Raw genomic sequence first — 19,327 nt, forward strand, 5'->3', positions numbered from 1 at the left:
CAAAACACTTAGAGAAATAGATAAAAGGAATTGAGTTATTAATGCTCATCTCAACCAGACAACTACACCCATGCACTTGAAACTATATATGCCCTCAGGATTTGGTAGTAAAGACCTATAACTAGGATGTCCCAAGAGATACGAAATTAAAACAGACAAGTTAAGCAGGCAAAGAGGGAGGTGGCACGGAAGTAAAACATAGCCAACAATTTCTTCAGATCATATTTGGTGCAAAAGTTATAGCTCCTATGAAGTCAATACAAAGAAAAATTAAATGTTAGATGCAAAAATATTCTATTAGTAATTACAACCTACATTCATTGTTGAATTGATTTCTGCAACAGTTTCATCATCCGTTGGGAACTGGTAAATCTGCACACCATTACTGACCAATTCACTCATGATTTTGATCTTGAATTTATGTAGTTCACTCTTTGAGATTGTGTCAGCTTTGGCAATGATGGGTACTATATTCACCTGCAAAAATAGAGAAAATTATTGGCTTTTGTTTGTGCAAAGATCACATCCTTACAACTGCATAATAACTTTCTTCCATGTTTTAAGTGCAACTTATAATTGCTGCAAAATAAAGCTAAAGAACTAAATTAAAATTACACCAATTCCTGATTAATGTTGAACTGATGAGTAGTTGCATCATTAACCCACTTTCACTCAAGTTAATAGCACATTACAATATATTTGATCCATGAAAGATAACCATATACAAAGGCCCTCTTCGCTGCCTCCAGTTCTCCCCTCAACAATATTACCTGTAAACATGCACACAAAGGCAGCTTGTTTTTGATCAAAACTCTCACTTCTGATGGAGGTGACCAATGACTAAAAGCAGGTAGTTCCTCATGTCTTTCCAATCATTGCAAATTCTCTTTTGAAATTGGCTATTACTATACTTAAGAGATTGACATATTATGTTTGACCAACAAAGAATTTGAACAGTGGCTAAATTCACAAGGTTCAAGAATTCCAACGTGTCATAGTGGGATATTTGCCATTTTCTTTCTCCTTCCTCATTTTCAACAAAAGCATGATATGAATTCCATTTGTGGGTTCGAAACAAAAATCAACCTTTAGTTTCAAATGTACTTTCAAACCCACACAAGCATTTCTCCAGAAGTTTGAAGTTCTACAGCCAGATTTCCAGGATAGGCTGCAAGAGAACTGGCACTCACAAATGGATGGTTTCTACCCAAATTGTGGAGCAATCCAGATGATGAGCTGCTTCTATCTGTGATAATGCAGTAAATCCAGTGTGAATCAAGACCCAAAACAGGCAGATATTTTGCACAATTAAAACAATACAAACTTCCAAGAAATATTCCCTCAGATCCCTTAACATGCAAAATAAATTTTGCTGCTTCCTTTCAAGCAGAACATTTTCAATAATACTTACAAGCAAAGAGGAACAGCTATGGTACTGCATTCAATACAGAAAGATTTGCAAGAGGAAGTAGCACTATTCCACTACATTAAGCTAATTCCTTATTTGAATCTACAGTTCCAGAAAATAAAGTCTCTGTTAAGGAAAAGGCCATTTTCCGTTAATTTATTTGCAATAGGATGGTTGGAAAGCTTACTTTTTGAATATCTTATAATCAGAGTCATACAGCACAGAAACAGGTCCTTCAGCCCACCAAGTCAAGCCAGCCATCAAGCACCCATTTACTCTAATCCTTCACCAATCTCATTTTATTCTCCCCACATTCTCATTATCTCCCCCCACCCCCACCCCCAGATTCTACCACTCACCTACACACTGGGGGTAATTTACAGTGGCCGATTAATCTAACAAGCCACGGTTTTGGGAGGAAACCAGAGCACCTGGGGATATCCGCATGGAGAATGTGCAAACTCCACACAAAACCCACTCACAAAAGAATCAGTTTTTTTCAAATACATAAACGTGAAATAATTGTTTCCTTTGGAGACAAAAGGGACAAGGAGCTCATTACTATTTGCTGCAAAGACAATAATACAGTCCACCCAAAAGGTGTGGCATGAGAAAAGTGGACAAGTCAAATCCAGGAAATGACAAAAGGATAGACTGAAATTCTTTGGCAAAGTGACACAGTTCATAGAGCTGCTGCTTTACTTCCAGTAAACTAGGTTCAATCCTGACCTCTGGTGCTGTTTGTGTGGAGTTTGCATGCTCCCCCATGACCACATCCATTTCCTCTAGTTTCTTTCCACTTCCTGAAGACATGCAGGTTGGTAGATTAACTGGCTACTATAAATTGCCCCTAGTGTGTAGGTGAGTAGTAGAATCTGGGGTGGGGAGTTGATAAGAACATGAGGAGAACGTAATGGTATTAGTGTAGATGGCTGGTTGATGGTCGGTGTAGGGTCAGTGGGTAAGTGCTGTACGAGTATAAAATTGAATTTTATTCATTTTAGCATGGCTTTAGATTTCAAAAGGGTTACAGTACTTGACCAAAATCTGATGGAAAAGATTTTAAGGGGTTTGTTAAAGCAGGCAGATATATAAGAGGGAAAGAGAGTTCCAGCAACCAGAGAAGTAAAGGCCAAAGCCTTGGCAAACAGTAGAAATTGGCCAAATGCCAGCTGGTTCAAACGGAAAGATCAGAGGATGCAAGCTGCTGGAAGTTACAAGAGTCCTGGCCACTTGAGGGCCTGGAAAGAATCAGTGAAAAGGAAAAATCAATGTTTATGAAACTCAGACGTTAGGGGCTAATTTTCTTCTATTGATCCAAATGATTTTTAAAAGGTTAAGAACAGGTGCTGATCCCATGTTGCTAATTCACACTACACATAATTAGGGCCTAAGCAGAATGATAGATTACCTGCAACCCCCAATGTACACCAGCAATGCAAAACTTCAATGCAGAGTCATTGCCAAGTGACCCCCTTCACCATCAAACACTTTCTTTACTCAGCAATAACCTTGTTGAACGTGTCTTTTTCCAAAATGAAGGAGCAAGAGAGAGAGAAACATTTGGAAAAAAAGTGTGAATGTTCGAGAGTTCTACTGTGCCTCCAGTCTAACCATACAAGAATAGGGTTCATTTGAAGAATCCCATCATCAAGATAACTGTATGTTCTTACTAATGACATGGTAGACACTGCATCTTCTGTGATTATGAACTTGAATGACACAAAATTTCATGAAAGAAACATTTACATTCCACAAAAGCCATTACCCAAGATTGTCATATTGCCTGCCGAGTGTTAAAAATCAGTGGTGCAACTAGTTTTTCCATAGGGATGTCATTTTTATTTTTCAATGAACTGCAAAACCATATTTAGAAAATGAATCCTATGAAATCAGTGAAACCTTGAAAATGCTTCACAGGAACATCAAGTTGACACCAAGCCACATCATCGGACCTGCAGTTTTACAGGTAGGGCACTTACCACCAAATGTCAGTAACTCTGCCTATGAGCTGTCAACCCTACAGTTTTGCCAGGCCCGATTCAGTCCACCCCTCACTGTGGCACTGAGCTCAGCATTCCAGCTGATTCTAGCTCTTGCATCAGTGCACAGTCCCCCTTCCAGTGATTCTGGCAAAGCAGCAAACAAATAGCTTGATGCAGTCGCCCAAGGATCAAAGTGCGGGGAAAATCTGAAGACTAAATTTTTTTTTAAATGACAAGTGGGATCATGGACTAAAAATTTAATACCATCTCATGGGTCAGTGGAAAGTATTTCAGTTGTGTAGTCTAACCAAAGCCTGACTGAAGCACTCTCTCTCTCTCTTTCTCACACAGAAGAAGTCTTTCCTCTCAGCTTTTCTTTCTTCTTGCTCCTGAAGACATTAACTTATGTTATGTATTAATGATTAGCTTCCCTATCCCAGATACTGCCTTCAGGTCTGACAGTCTGTATAATCACAAGGAACACCACACCTGAATGGTACTTTGTTCTCCAATCCTGTCTCAAGAGCTAAGCAGGAGTAAATTTCGGCTTGTTTTGCCTAAACTGGCCCAAAGCCCAAGTAAAAAACTCTCCACAGCCGTGCCAACTCAGTTTCTACAGCTGCATAACTATTTTATTTCCTGCTTGATTGCACAATTGTGTGTTGAAGTTTGGCACTAGTTTCACACGATTCTACTCCCTAACAGAATTGTAAGAATAATGGTTCCACTGGGATACGATTCCACAGAAATATGTTATTGCTGGGGTATGGTTCAAAGGTATAGTTCCAACAGAGTATACTACAGCACTACTGAAATATGATCCAACAGAGTTTATAGCACTTTTAGGATGTGGTTCGAGGTGCAGTATTAATGGGGTGTGGTTCTACCAAGGCACAATTCAGTCAGTGTAGCATACTCTAGCGAAATGTGGCATTATTGAGGCATGTTCCTGAAGGATTTTGTAAGAAAGAATGCTCCAAACTACCCCAAAACAAATTTTGCTCAAAGTACACTTTGTACATCAACCTTTATCCACAGTCCTACTTAGTGCTTTTTTCCTTTATTTACCAAGGCTAAGAATTTTATTTCATCAGTCTGTCTGTCAGTTGGGGGCAAGCCTTTAAGGTTGACACCCAATGGGAGTTTGGCAAAGGCAATGGAGAGGCAAAGGCAATAGTGTGGCTGCAAGACTGACTGGCATTTTAGGAGATCTGGTTATTAGCATGATCGCCAAAAACAGGTAAGAAATGGGATTTTAAAGGAACATCCCAAAACATTGTTTAGAGAGGGAATGCCACAACTCGGGCCTAGGCTGCTTCAGCAGGGTGACCTAAATTAGGGTGTATACGAGGTAACAATTTGAAGACCAACACTGATCTTGCAGGGTTGATGGAGGTAACACATAAGGAGGGGCAAGGCCATGGAAAAATTTTAAAACATGGATGAGAATTTTAAAGACAGGGATATAGCCAGAGCAAGAGCCACTATGGCTCAGTAAGCACAAGGGTGATGCGTATAGGACACTGTCAGAGTTGAGCAGAGATTTCAGCAAGTTCATGGTGTAATAATATAGCAGTACTTGGGATGTCCACATACATGTATATGATTTAGTATGTTAGTATTATTTAATATACTCTCCACATTGATTGTTAAAACTCTAGTTACTGAGAGAAGTGCAGTATATTACCTAATCAAGTAATGGTCTTTGTGAGAGAAGAACTGTAGAGCCAGTGAAACTGAACTGAACAAATGGTACTGAGAGAAGATAAAGTTGACACATTTACTAACCAAATGTCTAGCATGATTGGATTTGACAGGAAATGGCCAGATAGACACCAACATTGTTTAAAAGGAATAAACAAGCATACAACAAGTGAAGTGTGTGAAACTTGGGTTCACTGGAGAGATCAAAAGAGACAGAAACAGAGAGCTTGGGCCCACTGGCTTGTTTGCATCAGCCTGTTTGACTGTATGAATGTGGTCAAAAGCTCTCAAAGTCAGAGAATCAGAGCTTCAAACAACATCAACACATGCACTGCATAGGAAACCTGTGAGGACTGGCCATCCGAGATAAGGTAATATCTGTAACCTCAAAGTAACTTGGGGTTGTAACAATAAAGTCAGTTAGTCTGAATGACTTTGAGGTCTTGATTATTTAAAGGCAACATTTCTTTTGGGAAGTTGTTACAATGGGTAAAAAGTGGAAGGTTGAATCAGAATCAGGTTTATTATCACTGACATATGTCGTAAAATTTGTTCTTTTGTAGCAGCAGTACAGTGCAAGACAAAGACATAAAAATTACTATAAGTTACAAAAGTAAATAAATAGTGCAAAAGAGGAATAACAAGGTAGTGTTCATGGGTTCATGTACTGTTCAGAAACGTTGAGTGTGGGTCTTGAGGCTCCTGCACCTCATCCCCAATGGTAGTAACTAGAAGAGGGCATGCCCCAGGTGGTGAGGGCCCTTAATGATGGATGCCACGAATTGTATAGAATAGACAAGTCAAGGGAGGTAACCAAGACATGGATCTTAGCTTCAGGAGTAGATGAGTTGATAAAAACTTTAAAAAGGCATTTTTTTTTAATTCAACAGTTGTATAATTTAAAAAATCTAAGATGATCTGAATGGGCAGTTTTTTTGATTAGGTTTGTACTGCAATGTAACATGCTGTTGTGATAACATTTAAATGATAACTGAAGCAATGGACTAGTTTTATTTTTTTGTTACACACACTTAATTATTTTTATTCAAGGACTCAGCCATGTGAATGAATTGAAAGGAAACAGACTACAGGTCATAACAGCACTTCTATAGGAGTCAAACATATAGAACACAAATGTTCAATGTTCCAAGATATTTTAAAAAAACAGAAACAAACTAAGAATCAAGGTCCTATAGTTCACATCAGCATAGCTAATAAATGAAGGGCAATTTCAACAATTCTTGATACTTTCAGAAACTGCAACATTTTATCTGGAGATTTGGCAATTTATATATTGAAAAAAAAAGAAAAGTAATTACCTTGCTGTCTAATTTTTTCATGGTAACAAGATCAAGAGACTTTAGTGAGTGTCCCGTTGGTGCAATGAAGTACAGACAAGTATGAATTCTGGTGTCGTGATAATTGTAGAAGGAACGCTTTATCTTCAATTCTTCCTGAAGGTATGCTTCGAACTGTGCATCAATGTATTCAACAATAGGCTTGTAGCTGGAATCAAATATCCAGTATTAGAGATAAAAGGAAAATCTTTTCTAAGATATAATTACCTGACAAACATACCAAGCCAGCTCAAAACATGTAGAACCATGGTTGATGTAAAAAAAATTAAAATGTTACACCCAAATGACAATTAACCTTAATTAAGAAAATGACCATATTATTGGCCTTTATCATGGAATAATTTGCTCGTAACATTTAATTTCTTCTTGTACATTTCCAAGGGCCAATTACTGTCACAGAACTATGATTTGCAAATCCTCAATAACTTTTGTGGATAGAGCATTTTACTAGCAAGGCACATTTGCATCATATAACCACTCTCTTTTTCTGGTTATGAATCACAATTATCCAAAGTATACGTGGCAAGAATTATTTTTCAGTTTAATCATAGATTATATGAAAAGTATATTCTTTAACAAACATCTAAACTTGTTGCTCATTCATTCAATTGCCAGACCAATTTTAATTTCACTTTTCTGCTTTTTGATCAAGAGACCCAATCCAAAGACTAACCCATTCTGACAAATCTGTAAGGAACACAGGTTAAAAAAACAAACAACCCTGAATCAAATGCTCCACAACCCAACATGTTAGAAATGCTAAATTTCCCAGTTAAATGCATCAAGATGAGACAGCATGATGTTAGAATAACCTTAACCATAGATCTTTCCTTTTCTCACAGCAATTATATAATCTTTCAACAACTTTCCAATATGTCACCAATTTGTTAACATCACAACTTTAGCAAGGGGGTCTTGAAAAAAAGATATTGGGATTAGGTAGGCCAATTTATTCCTCATATAACCATTTCAGCTGCTAACATCTCAATTACACAGCTTACATCTGGAAAGCAAGGAGCACAAGAGAGGACAATATTAGAGCATACTGCTCTCCAGCTGATACTCATTATGTGTGTTCAGACATGCTGAATGGCCACTTGGATAAAGGTACTGGAAGGGTGAAACCATCAGGATAACCAACCTGCATATCTGAGGTTTTATCTTCAATTACAACTACTCATATTTAAAAATTCTTACCTGTCTTCCTTGTTTATCTGATCCCCAAAACCCACTGTATCTACAATGGTCAGCTTTAGCCGTACATTACTCTCCTGTAATTCATAACTGCGAGATTTTAACCGGACTCCGGGTTCGTTGTGGGATGCTTGTGCATTTTCAAATTTAGTATTGAACAATGTGTCCATTAACGTTGATTTACCAATACCAGTTTCACCTGAAAGATGTAAAAGATACAAAAGTAAGTATACCATATTCCTCAGTTAATTCTTCCAACTTTATTCTTGGACCTATTATTAGTGAAACAGCAAGAGAAATATATATTTTGAAAGTATTACATACATGAAAACTCAGTTATTGAATCAATTACCACCTTCCTCCATACACTTAAAAAGAGATGACCACAAGTGTCGAAACAGACTCCACATTAAGGTTCAATGAATGGCTCAGTTCCAAACATTCTGGTACTTATTGTTTTGCTTTACAGTTAAGTGCATCACGGTATAACACATGGCTCTCATTTTTAGTTATATTAGTTCAACGAGAGAGGTTAAAGCTAAAATAAAAGCAAAAGGGAGGGCATACAAGGAAGCAAAAATTGGTGGGAAAACAGAAGACTGGGAAACTTTTAAAAACTTACAGAAAGAAACTAAGAAGGTCATTAGGAAAGAAAAGATGAATTATGAAAGGAAGTTGGCAGATAACATTCAAAAGGATACTAAGAGTTTTTTTTAAATATATGAAGAGTAAAAGAGAGACACGGGTTGATATAGGACCAATTGAAAACGGTGCAGGAGAGATTATAATGGATAACAAAGAGATGGCAGAGGAACTAAATGAGTATTTTGCATCGGTCTTCACTGTGGAGGACATCAGCAATACCTGATAGTCAGGGGTCTCAGGGGATAGAACTGAGTTTAGTCAAGATTACTAGAGAGAAGGTGCTTGGGAAGCTAAATGGACTAAAGACAGATAAGTCTCCCGGACCGGATGAAGTGCACCCTCAGGTTCTGAAGGAGGTGGCTTTAGAGATTGGAGGCATTGGTGATAATTTTCCAGGTATCAATAGACTCCGGCATGGTTCCAGAGGACTGGAGGGTCGCAAATGTAGTTCCGCTGTATAAGAAAGGTGGGAGGCAGCATAAAGGAAATTACAGACCTATTAGTCTGACATCGGTGGTTGGAAAGTTATTGGAATCGATCCTCAAGGATGAGGTTATGGAATACCTAGAGGTGCAAGGCAAGATAGGTCCAAGCCAGCATGGTTTCATGAAGGGAAGATCCTGCCTGACCAACCTATTGGAGTTTTTTTGAGGAAATCTCAGGTAGGGTGGGATAAGGGAGAGGCTGTGGATGTTGTGTATTTAGACTTTCAAAAGGCCTTCGACAAGGTGCCACACAAGAGGCTGATTAATAAGACGAAAGCTCATGGAATTACAGGAAGGATATTAGAATGGGTGGAGCATTGGCTGGTTGGCAGAAAGCAAAGGTTGGGAATAAAAGGATCCTGTTCTGGTTAGCTGCCGGTTACCAGTGGTGTTCCACAGGGGTCGGTGTTGGGGCCGCTTCTTTTTACATTGTACATCAATGATTTGGATTATGAAATAAATGGTTTTGTGACTAAGTTTGCAGATGACACCAAGATAAGTGGAGGAGTAGGGAGTATTGAAGAAGCAGGAAGGTTTCAGAGAGACTTAGATAGTTTAGGAGTATGGGCAAAGAAAGGGCAGATGAGATTCAATGTTGAGAAATGTGCGGTTGTACACTTTGGAAAAAGAAATAAATGGGCAGATTATTATCTAGATGGGGAGAAAATTCAAAGTACAGAAGTGCAAAGGAACTTGGGGGTTCTTGTGCAGGATACCCTAAAGGTTAACCACCAGGTCGGATCAGCGGAAAAAAAAAGCAAATGCTACGTTGGCATTCATTTCAAGAGGTATAACGTATAAAAGTAAGGAAGTGTTGATGAGGCTCTATGGGGCACTGGTGAGGGCTCATTTGGAATACTGTGTGAAGTTTTGGGCCCCATATCTTAGGAAGGATGTGCTGACGTTGGGGAGGATTCAAAGGAGATTTACGAAGATGATTCCCAGAATGAAAGGGCTTGCACATGATGAGCGTTTGTCGGCTCTTGGACTGTACACACTGGAGTACAGAAAAATGAGAGGGGACCTCATAGAGACATTTAGAATGTTGAAAGGACTGGACAGAGTAGATGTGGCTAAGCTGTTTCCCCTGGTGGGTGAGTCCAGGACTAGAGGGCACAGTCTTAGAATTAGAGGGTACCGGTTTAAAACAGAAATGAGGAGAAATTTCTCTAGCCAGAGGGTAGTGAATTTATGGAATTCTTTGCCACATACAGCTGTGGAGGCCTGATCATTGGGGGCATTTAAGGAGGAGATTGATAGGTATCTAATTAGTCAAGGTATCAAGGGATATGGAGATAAGGCCGGAAATTGGGGCTAGATAGGAATAGTTTTAGTTTAGCTCACAGAGCAGACTCAATGGGCCGAATGGCCTACTTCTGCTCCTTTGTCTTATGATCTTGTGAACTCCAAATAGTTTCCAAGTCACCTGTGAACCACCCTGACAACTTCTGCAAATTTTTCAGTGCCTTTTTGGGGATTTTTTTTAAAACATATGGACCAATGAACAACTGGAAATGCAGTTATTTGCATCTGGATTTCAAAATTAAGCAAATAAAAACTGAGTTGGTAACTGGTTTATTGTTGTCACATGTATTGAGATACAGTGAAAAGCTTTTGTTTGCATGCCATCCAGACAGTTCATTACATGCACAAGTACATCGAGGTAATACAAATGGGGGAAATAAACAGAATACAGTGTTACAGTTACAGAGGCAGTGCAGGAAGACAAGTACAAAGGCCACAATGAGGAAGATTGAGAGATCAAGAGTTCAACTTTATTGTATATTCTTTATTGTTCAAGAGCCTTAAAACAGTGGGATAGAAGCTGTCATTGAACCTGATGGTATGTGTTCAAGCTTTTGTATCTTCTGCCTGATGTAAGGGGTAGAAGAGAGAATGACTAGGGCGGGAGGGGTCCTTGATTACGTTGGCTGCTTTCCCGAGGCAGTGGGAAGTGTAGATAGAATCAATGAAGGGGAGGTTGAATTTCATCATAGACTGGGCTGAGTTCTCAACACTCTGTAATTTCTTGCCATCTTGGGCAGAGGAGTTACCATACCAAGCTGCAATACATCCATATAGGATACTTTCTAAGGTGCATCTGTAAAAAACTGGTGAGGGCCATTGGGTACATGCTGAATTTCCTTAGCCTTCTGAGGAAATAGAGGCACTGATGTGCTTCCTTAGCCATCTAACTTCCTGATGCCATTGTTGAGTACATTATCCCTAAACTCATTTGCACAGTATATACACATGTGCAACTTATCCTTTTTATTATTTGTTGGTAAAAAGAAAGGATAGAAAGCAATAGAAAAAAATGGAAATTTCATGCTTGCAGAGATAGATGTTTGTTACACAAATATATAGTGCATTTTTATGTGCAAGAATGTACAAAGTTTTTCCCACCCCCCCCCCAAATAATTTAGTGTATGGGGTTAAAAGCGTTGCTACAGACACAACTTTGACTAGTCAGCAATATGTACAACAATTGTTTAACTTGATCACAGTCTCTCACACATTCCCATTTTGATGTATGCACTTACCTAGCTTCTATCATCTACTCTTAGGACCTGCCCTTAAACAGAGACTAAATTGTATGGAACCAGAATTTCTCCAGGTGTGGCCATTTTTCCTCCATAGCAGATCCATTCAAATTAGTCAGGATGGAAAGCTTTGTACATCATGCAGCATTGACGATGATAACAAAAGTAGTTGTGAGGCAGGAGAACAGCCATAATGGATTCTTAAGAGTCATTCTTAGCAGCTGCATTGTTATGTAGATAGTCAACTAACAAACCAACTTTAAAATCTTAATACATATTGTTGTGAATTTTATCTTGGGGTTAACCATTTTCAGAAGTCTGAAAGCATGTACTACCAAGTAGCTTCTATCCTGCTGTACAAGACTATTGAACAGACCTCTTGGACAATAAGATGGACTCTTGACCTCACAATCTCTCTTGTCACAGCCTTGCACCTTTTTGTCTGCACTGCACTTTCTCTGTAACTGTAACGCTATATTCTGCATTCTGTTATTGCTTTTCCCTTGTACTACCTTGACGTACTGATGTGATGAAGTGATCTGTATGGATTTGTATGGATCATGGTCAAGTTGTGATCCATACCTCTGTACATGTGGCAATAATAAACCAATTTACCCCTTCAGTAAAAGTGGATAAATGAATTTCATACAGGCTTGTTTGCTGTTGGTAGCCCAGAAGCACACCACAGCCCATAACTCTTCACACTGAACATACAAGCTACCACACAAAAAGGCCCACCAAATAGGAACGAATCTTGTAATATGAATCTTGTGTGTCCCATTGAAAACCCTTTGTTGATAAAAGGCTATAGAAACCTAAATTACAAGTCAGAATCCCAACTTTTTTGGACTATTTTTTGGTTCTTCAATCTTAAAATTTGCAGATTGAAAATGATTTTTCAAACAATAGAGAATGGTACAAGACTTCAGGAAAGCAGGGAAAGATTAATGTAGAGAGGCAAGAGATCAACTTAAAGTGGATAAGTGCTGAGATCACGCCAGCCTTCAAAGCAGGTGTTCTTAGATTTTCTACTTCATAAAAATATGCATTTTGAAAAATCTGCATTTGCAGTTAATTCCTGTCTCCACATAATAGCTTCTCATGGTTCAGAAGGATTATCAGGTAGCATCTCTGCAGCTCCACCAGAAAAACACTCGAGGAAACTATTTGGAGCTCATTGGAATGCAAGACAAATCCTGCATTTTATCAATTCACTGAAGTCATTTTTTTTTGAGTTTCAGCAAATTTCCCTGCATATTTAATGCAGAATTCTAAATAATGATAACCTCCAAGTGCAAGGGGAAATATAGCAAGGAGTGAGAGTGCATGCATCAAGGACAAAAGCACACAATCAATAATTAAACAGGAATTATAGCTTCTCAACACTGGCTTCATCTTTACACTGAGGCTTTAACCTCTTTAGGGCAGTCCAAAATTCATGCACTATCCTACTCTGGTTTGGTGCCCTGTATAAATTCATGATTACCTTTAAGCCCTTGTTTGGAATAAAAAAAACAGAACAATGAACTTGCTTTTGACTTTATTCAGTAAACAGTTGGCCTACAATGACTAGGTGAATGAGCTCTTCCTGTGCTGTAATCACCAATCATTACAAGGGCAGTGGCCAAAATTCTTTTGATAGGGAGAAGTTTCCTCATGATCATGTTGTGAAATTGGCTTTATTGTCATGACATTTCATCATTGCCAATTTCAAAATGAATGTGTTTTTCTTCAAAATAAGAGTCTGAAGAGTTAGTATTTGTTTAAAAAGGAAACTCATTACCACCCTTCAGAATCCCTTCAATTTTATTCATGTCAATTTCCCAAACCTCAAGTTAAATTTTGCACTCCACAATAAGCCCAAGTTTAATGCACAAAACAATCCTGCTGTATTCTTACAAAGGAGTTGCAGTTCTCAAAATAGGAATAGAACTAGTTGAAAACTCAAACATTTCTCTTTATCCTCACTAACATTCTAATGTTCCCCCAATCATGTTTAGTATTTGCACTCTATTACAAGAAAAATAGTAAACATGTTACAAAAAAATATAAAATGTTGGGGGAAGGCAGAAGTCATTGGTCCTTGAACTTGTGTGCTACTAGACCTTCACCCCTCCACAAACAGAAAATACTTTTCTCCCACAGAAGAAACAACTGAAGAAATCCAACAGTGCCTGCGTCAGCACATGACAATGTAACCACTGTATTCATACAAGGCTTGTGACCCGACAGTGGTACAAGATTTCAGCAATTTGAGGAAAAAATGATTTCTGTAACATGTACACCATGCTGGATTAATATCTTTCATAATTTGCAAGGCAAGTCCTACAGCAAGTTTGTGAATCAAGAGATCAGTGTTCCAAGTGAATTCTGATACTAAGAAATATAGTGATCACAAAGATTTATTGATCAACAAGTTGTTGTAAATAGGATAAATGCAAATGTATGTGTTTCAAGTGAAGCATATCGTAACCCATTTCAATACTTGCTAAATAAAACAATCCTTCCAAAATCTTATCCAAAAGATAAAGACACAGATGCTGGAAACATGAAAAATCTGAAGAAAATAATCCATCTGAAATGTTAACACTGCTTCTCTGCACAGATGCTATCTGGCCTGCTGAGCATTTCCAGCATCATTTTTACTTCATACATTTATACTGGGATTAGGTTTATGGGCATCAAGTATTTTCTTCAAGCAGCTGTTTCTGTTGATGAAAAACTTTAAGTCTGAATGTAGTCTCGGTTTTAAAATAGTCCTAACCAAATACAATTTTGATAATCTTAATCCAATACTCAAGTACTCAAGTCAAGAAGATCAAACTATGTTGAAAACAGAATTCAATTTCAGAGAGATTTTGCAGCTTCAATGCTGCATTCTTGAAAAATAACATTTTACCATCAAGATGGCTGAAATGTAAATAATGTATTTTTGGAAAGCACAGAAATTAAACTTACAAGATAAAAGCCCACCTTCATACTAATTAGCAATACATTCAATATTTTTCCCTCCAAATAATTTTACTGCAGAAATATACTCTCTTCATGCAATTAAGGGAAATGCAAACTGCCCATTAAAAATTCAAGAAAATAAAAGGAGAGATGAAATTTAGAAAGTTAGAGAGAAAGAACAAAGCAATTGTGCTGGGTAGCAAAATGGTAAACAACAACTAGAGCAGTCTTGGAAAAAACAGCACACACAAACATCAGAGTGGGAAAAAGTGCTAAAAAGAAAATTGAAGGCCATTTCTATAAAGAGATAAATGGGTATGGTCTAAAAGCCATTACAGAGACATGGTTGCAGAAGACACAAGGTTGGGAATATTCCTCATTTAACTTCTAGAAGAGCCAAAATGGAAAACGAGGTGGGTGGTTGGTATTAACAAACAGGTTAAACATGACAGAAGGATGGTTGCTAGTTTGAAAAATCAAGAGATTTAGTTTGGGTGGAACCAAGGAGCAGCAGCATGGGCCAGAACATGGTTTCTCAAACAGTTGTGGTAATGCAGGGCATAATATTTAGCAAAAAATAATTGCATGCAACAGCATGGGTAATTTACATACAAAATGTGCAAACCAAGGTAAAAGATGAGTCACAATCTTATTGAATGGCAGAGCCAAAAGCCTAATCGTGCTTCTATGTTCTTGTGCTATGATAAAAATTATGAAGAAATAATTGCTTAAATGAAAATAATACATCAGAAGACCAGTAGACTTGTGCTATAAAAAGGCTCAAGATGCTTCCACTATTTCCCCAATATAAAAAGTCTTCAAACCAATGACTATTTAAAACAAACATATATATTGTGTTAACTAAAAATGCTTGCTGAAAAAGTTGACATAAGTTCCTTGAACCAAATCATAAAAGTTCAATAAACCAAGCATATCAAAAAGTACAAAACTTGGAAAGTACATATTTTATGTCATGCACTTTGCTGTTTAACATCTACACCACTGTTTAAATTCTGGCTGAATTTTCCATCCTGTAAAAATCAACATTCAAGTTAACTGCAACAGAGGGCAGTCAGGTCATCTCAAAGTGTTGATTCATTACAGAATGATTTATGAATATAACTATCACAGATGGACCAACTAATGCATTTGGAGAGAGGATTATTTTGAAACAGGGGAAAGTCAACCTTGCCTGCCCTTGAATACGTACCAGCTACTGAACAGGACTAGTAGATGATACAGGAGTAGATTTCCTAGGCTAGGGGATAACATTTTTCTTTAAATTTCCTTTCAAACAAGGAATGAATCATTTTCTTTCACTTGCAGGTTTAAACTGAAGTTTGTCTTAATACAAGAATGCAGCAATATAGACACTAATTAACAATTTGCACACCAAATTTAAAACTGCTTCACAAACAGCAATAACAAGTCATGTGGCTGGCCTCAGGCTATGTTTGATTCACCGATGGATTCATGACGAAAAAGAAACTAAATGCAGTGGGGAGATATTTCAATGTAGAGCCTTTGTAATGTTCAACATTCACTGTTTCTGTTCATCCAAAAAAACTCAAAACATTCATTCTTTCCTACAGACATAATTAAAAACTAAATTAGATTTCCTTTACATGAACGGAATGAAACCTCTGGAATGGCAATAATGTCTTAATTTGTATTTTATTTTCTTTTGAGTTCATAAAACTGACAATAAGTAAAATCAATATGTGGTACTCAATGCCAAATTACATTCTAATTTTAATCATGCTTTGGTTGGATGGCTCAAATTTCGTGCGGCACAATGATTTTTTTTTTATAAAACATGGAGTCATTTAGCATTTTTCATGCTCTGAGAAATTTGAATAAGACTGATGCTGAATTGGCTTTTTAAAAAAAAATCTAGGCAATTTTTTCATAAAAGTAGACAGTGTCTGTATGCATACCAAAAAAGGTTCAATAAACTGAAATTTGATGTCATTAAGTAGTCTTTCACAGCAGATACTGGGTGGGGGATGAATGTTCTTTGGTTCCCCCATAAAACTCCATACTCTTCCTCAAAAAAAAAGCAAGATTCTTAATATCCACTTAACCAGAGAGACTTCATCCAATGTTACATCTGAAGGCAACAGTGATCTGTGCCCAATTAGTGTAGCTTTGCAGCATCAGATAAACCACCTGCTCAATTCCTAATGGGACCCAAACTTCATATCTTGAATCAATATTGAATGAGCTTTGTGATCTTCATGTTACAAAAAGAAATCGCAGAGACAAAAAGGGAATTGCACATTTGCATGAATCACCACCAACTGGGCTTACAAAAACAAATATATTAACAAACTGAGAGTTTATAAGTTTCAGTGCAGTAGCAGACAAGCAAGACCAAGCAATTGCCCACTCAAATCATACATTGCCACAGTTTGCAGACTCCTTCAACAGAAGGATATGAATAATAGCAGCATTAAACCTCTTTGGAACAATCTGTTCCTCAGCATTTGGTGTCTGGGTTGTATTTGGGACCACTCCACAAGTTCTTTGATTTCCTTCCAATCAAAAGGGATTTGCTAAATATAACAAAAATTGAAAGATTCACAAGTCAAAAAACTTAGTGATTAGTCCAATAAGATAGTTCACTGTGTAAAGAGAGGAACTGAAAGTGCAGATTTTTAAAAGAGCATTTCAGGGTTGGAGAAGTAAATCAGACATTGCAGTGGTGAGCACTGTGAACATCATGGCTGACTATGCACTGTGGGGGGGGGGGAAGAACTGCAGGCCTTCAACCCGTGGGTCGCTGGCCACAATAGGAGTCCTGCTTCTCATGAGAATCAGATTAGTACTCATCTTAAAATATCCCCTTTGGTCTTCCCCATCTTTTAATTTCATGCTTCATTATCAGAGTTCACAATATGAACATTTCACCAGCATGACCTGCACAAATTAGTTACATCACCATGCTGCCTTTTACAGCTGAAGCTTCAACGTCCATGCCTTTCTATGGAGACAAATCACTTCAGCACAGCACTAAGAGTGCTGCATATTCAATAAAGTTACCTTTCAGAGACATTGTCAGTCACAAGATATAATTTATAGAACAAAATCTGATTTGAGCAACTTGAGTGGTAATTATTTGGCCCAACTTGTCAAAACAAATTATCCTCTTAGAGACACAAGACATTGCAGATGCTGGTATCTGGAGCAAAAAAAAAACTGCTAGAGGGACTCAGTGCGTCAAGCAGAATTTATAGAGGCAAAGAGACGGTCAATGTTTCAGGTTGTGACCCTACATTATCCTTTGACACCTTTGGATTTCCTTCAATATCAATAGAGTATTTTTATGCCCCATTTTTGCTTTCCTAATTTACCTTTTAATTTTTCCTGTGTAACTATACTCTTCTAGACTTTTGCCAGTACTAAGCTTCTCTTTTTAATCTCATCTTACTTTTCATGCACTTTGGTGTCCAGGGGCTCTGGATTTGGCAGCCTTTTCCTTTTCGAAACCTTTCTATTTTTCCTGATATAGATTTACCTTCAAAAGTAGTCATTTCTAGTTTCTTTGCAGACTGCTTAGATGTCTACATTACACCTCCTAGCAAAGTAAAATTGGTCTTACCCCAACATAGAACTTTTCCTCCCATTTCACATATCTTTTTCCATATCCATGCTAAATCTAAATGAATTACGATCAACGACAAAATGATCTCCTTCAAGCTGCCCAGATTCATTCCCCAAAATGATATCGAGAACTGACCCACCTTTTGTTGGACTTTCTACATTCTGGTTTTAATCAAGTTCTCCTGATTGCAGCTCAAGAATTCTGTGCCCTTCAAGCCCTTTACTTCTGATTCCTAGTTAATATTTGGTGACTGAAATTCTCCATTATTAGTTTTTTTTTCACCCCCCCCACACTTGCAACAAGTTTGCCAATATATTTGTTCTTCCATCTGCTGGAGACTGCTGCGATGTCTACATTACACCCCCAATGGGGTGACTGCCCTTTTTCGTTCCTTAATACAATCCATAAAGCCTCACTAGAGGAGCAGAACAATTTGTTCCTTCTCACAGTTATAATTGTTTCTTTAACCAATATTGCCACTACCCCTCTCCTGTTTCATTCCCTCCTCCATCTTATCTGAAAATCATGTAAAGAACATTAAGATACCACTCCTGTCCCACTGTAATCCATGTCTCAGTTAAAGTATCAACCTCCCATCTATTAAACTGAGTCTTAAAGTTCCTCTGTATTATTCATTATACTCCTTGCAGTGAGGTATAATACCATGAAACACAAACAAAATCCTTGTGTATTTTCCAACCTTTGTTTGCTCTGCCTTCCAAACTCCTACTTTCGGTTTTCCACTTCCAGCTCTGCTTTCGCCCTTCTAAATCCCAGTTCAGCTTCCAATCCCCCTAGCAAGTCATCTTCAACCAACATCTCAACTGCACTACCAAACCTGCCCTCCAGAATATTGGTCCTAGTCTTGTTCAAGTGCAACCACCTGTACATGGCCTCTACATCCTTCAACTAACATCACAAAATTATATGGTTAATCCTGTGATATTTGAACAACATGAAAAGCTCATATAAAATCGAAGTTCCCTCTCTGATTATTTCAAAATGTTACTCACCTACACAAAGAATATTGAAGCAGAACCCTTGAGTTGTTGATTTGTTGACCAGCTGATCTGGAAGGCTATCAAATCCCACATGACCAGCAAGATTCAAGTTTCGCAAGTCTTCACCCTGAGACTGCAAAAAGAGAGAAAACAGTCACAAAGTTTAGTAACATTAAAAAGCTATTGCTTGTTAGTCACTTGCACAAGCTCTTAGGTCTATTTATCACCCTAAAGACACCAACGCTACACATCACCTTCGTGCAAATGAGGCGTGTAGCCAAGGGAAGCACAATCCGATGTCTCACAAATCAAGGTGGACATACAGCAAGAACATCAGTTATAAATAATTTTTTTTTTTAAAAACTTGTTCAAAATATTCAATTGCTGCATGCAAAATTAAAAGTCTACCTGTAACTGCACTGAAGACCCCCCATGTTAAGCATTACAA

General features: G+C 37.8%; 1 protein-coding gene across 7 annotated transcripts in view; it reads right to left on the reverse strand.

The window, feature by feature from the left end:
* LOC127567540 (septin-11) overlaps positions 1–19,327 on the reverse strand; it is a 70,206-nt gene that overhangs the window by 24,485 nt on the left and 26,394 nt on the right. For all 7 annotated transcript variants that reach the window (XR_007955902.1, XM_052010555.1, XM_052010554.1 and 4 more), the window contains exons 2-5: positions 18,892–19,012; positions 7,653–7,848; positions 6,417–6,603; positions 316–477 (exon numbers count right to left, since the gene is read on the reverse strand). Coding sequence is in view for 6 of the 7 variants with exons in the window: in XM_052010555.1 (XP_051866515.1) it covers positions 316–477; positions 6,417–6,603; positions 7,653–7,848; positions 18,892–19,012 (666 nt within the window). In the remaining variant the exon portion in view is untranslated. The remainder of the gene's footprint in view (positions 1–315; positions 478–6,416; positions 6,604–7,652; positions 7,849–18,891; positions 19,013–19,327) is intronic.

This window comes from Pristis pectinata, chromosome 2 (assembly GCF_009764475.1).
Source record: "Pristis pectinata isolate sPriPec2 chromosome 2, sPriPec2.1.pri, whole genome shotgun sequence".
Taxonomy (NCBI): domain Eukaryota; kingdom Metazoa; phylum Chordata; class Chondrichthyes; order Rhinopristiformes; family Pristidae; genus Pristis; species Pristis pectinata.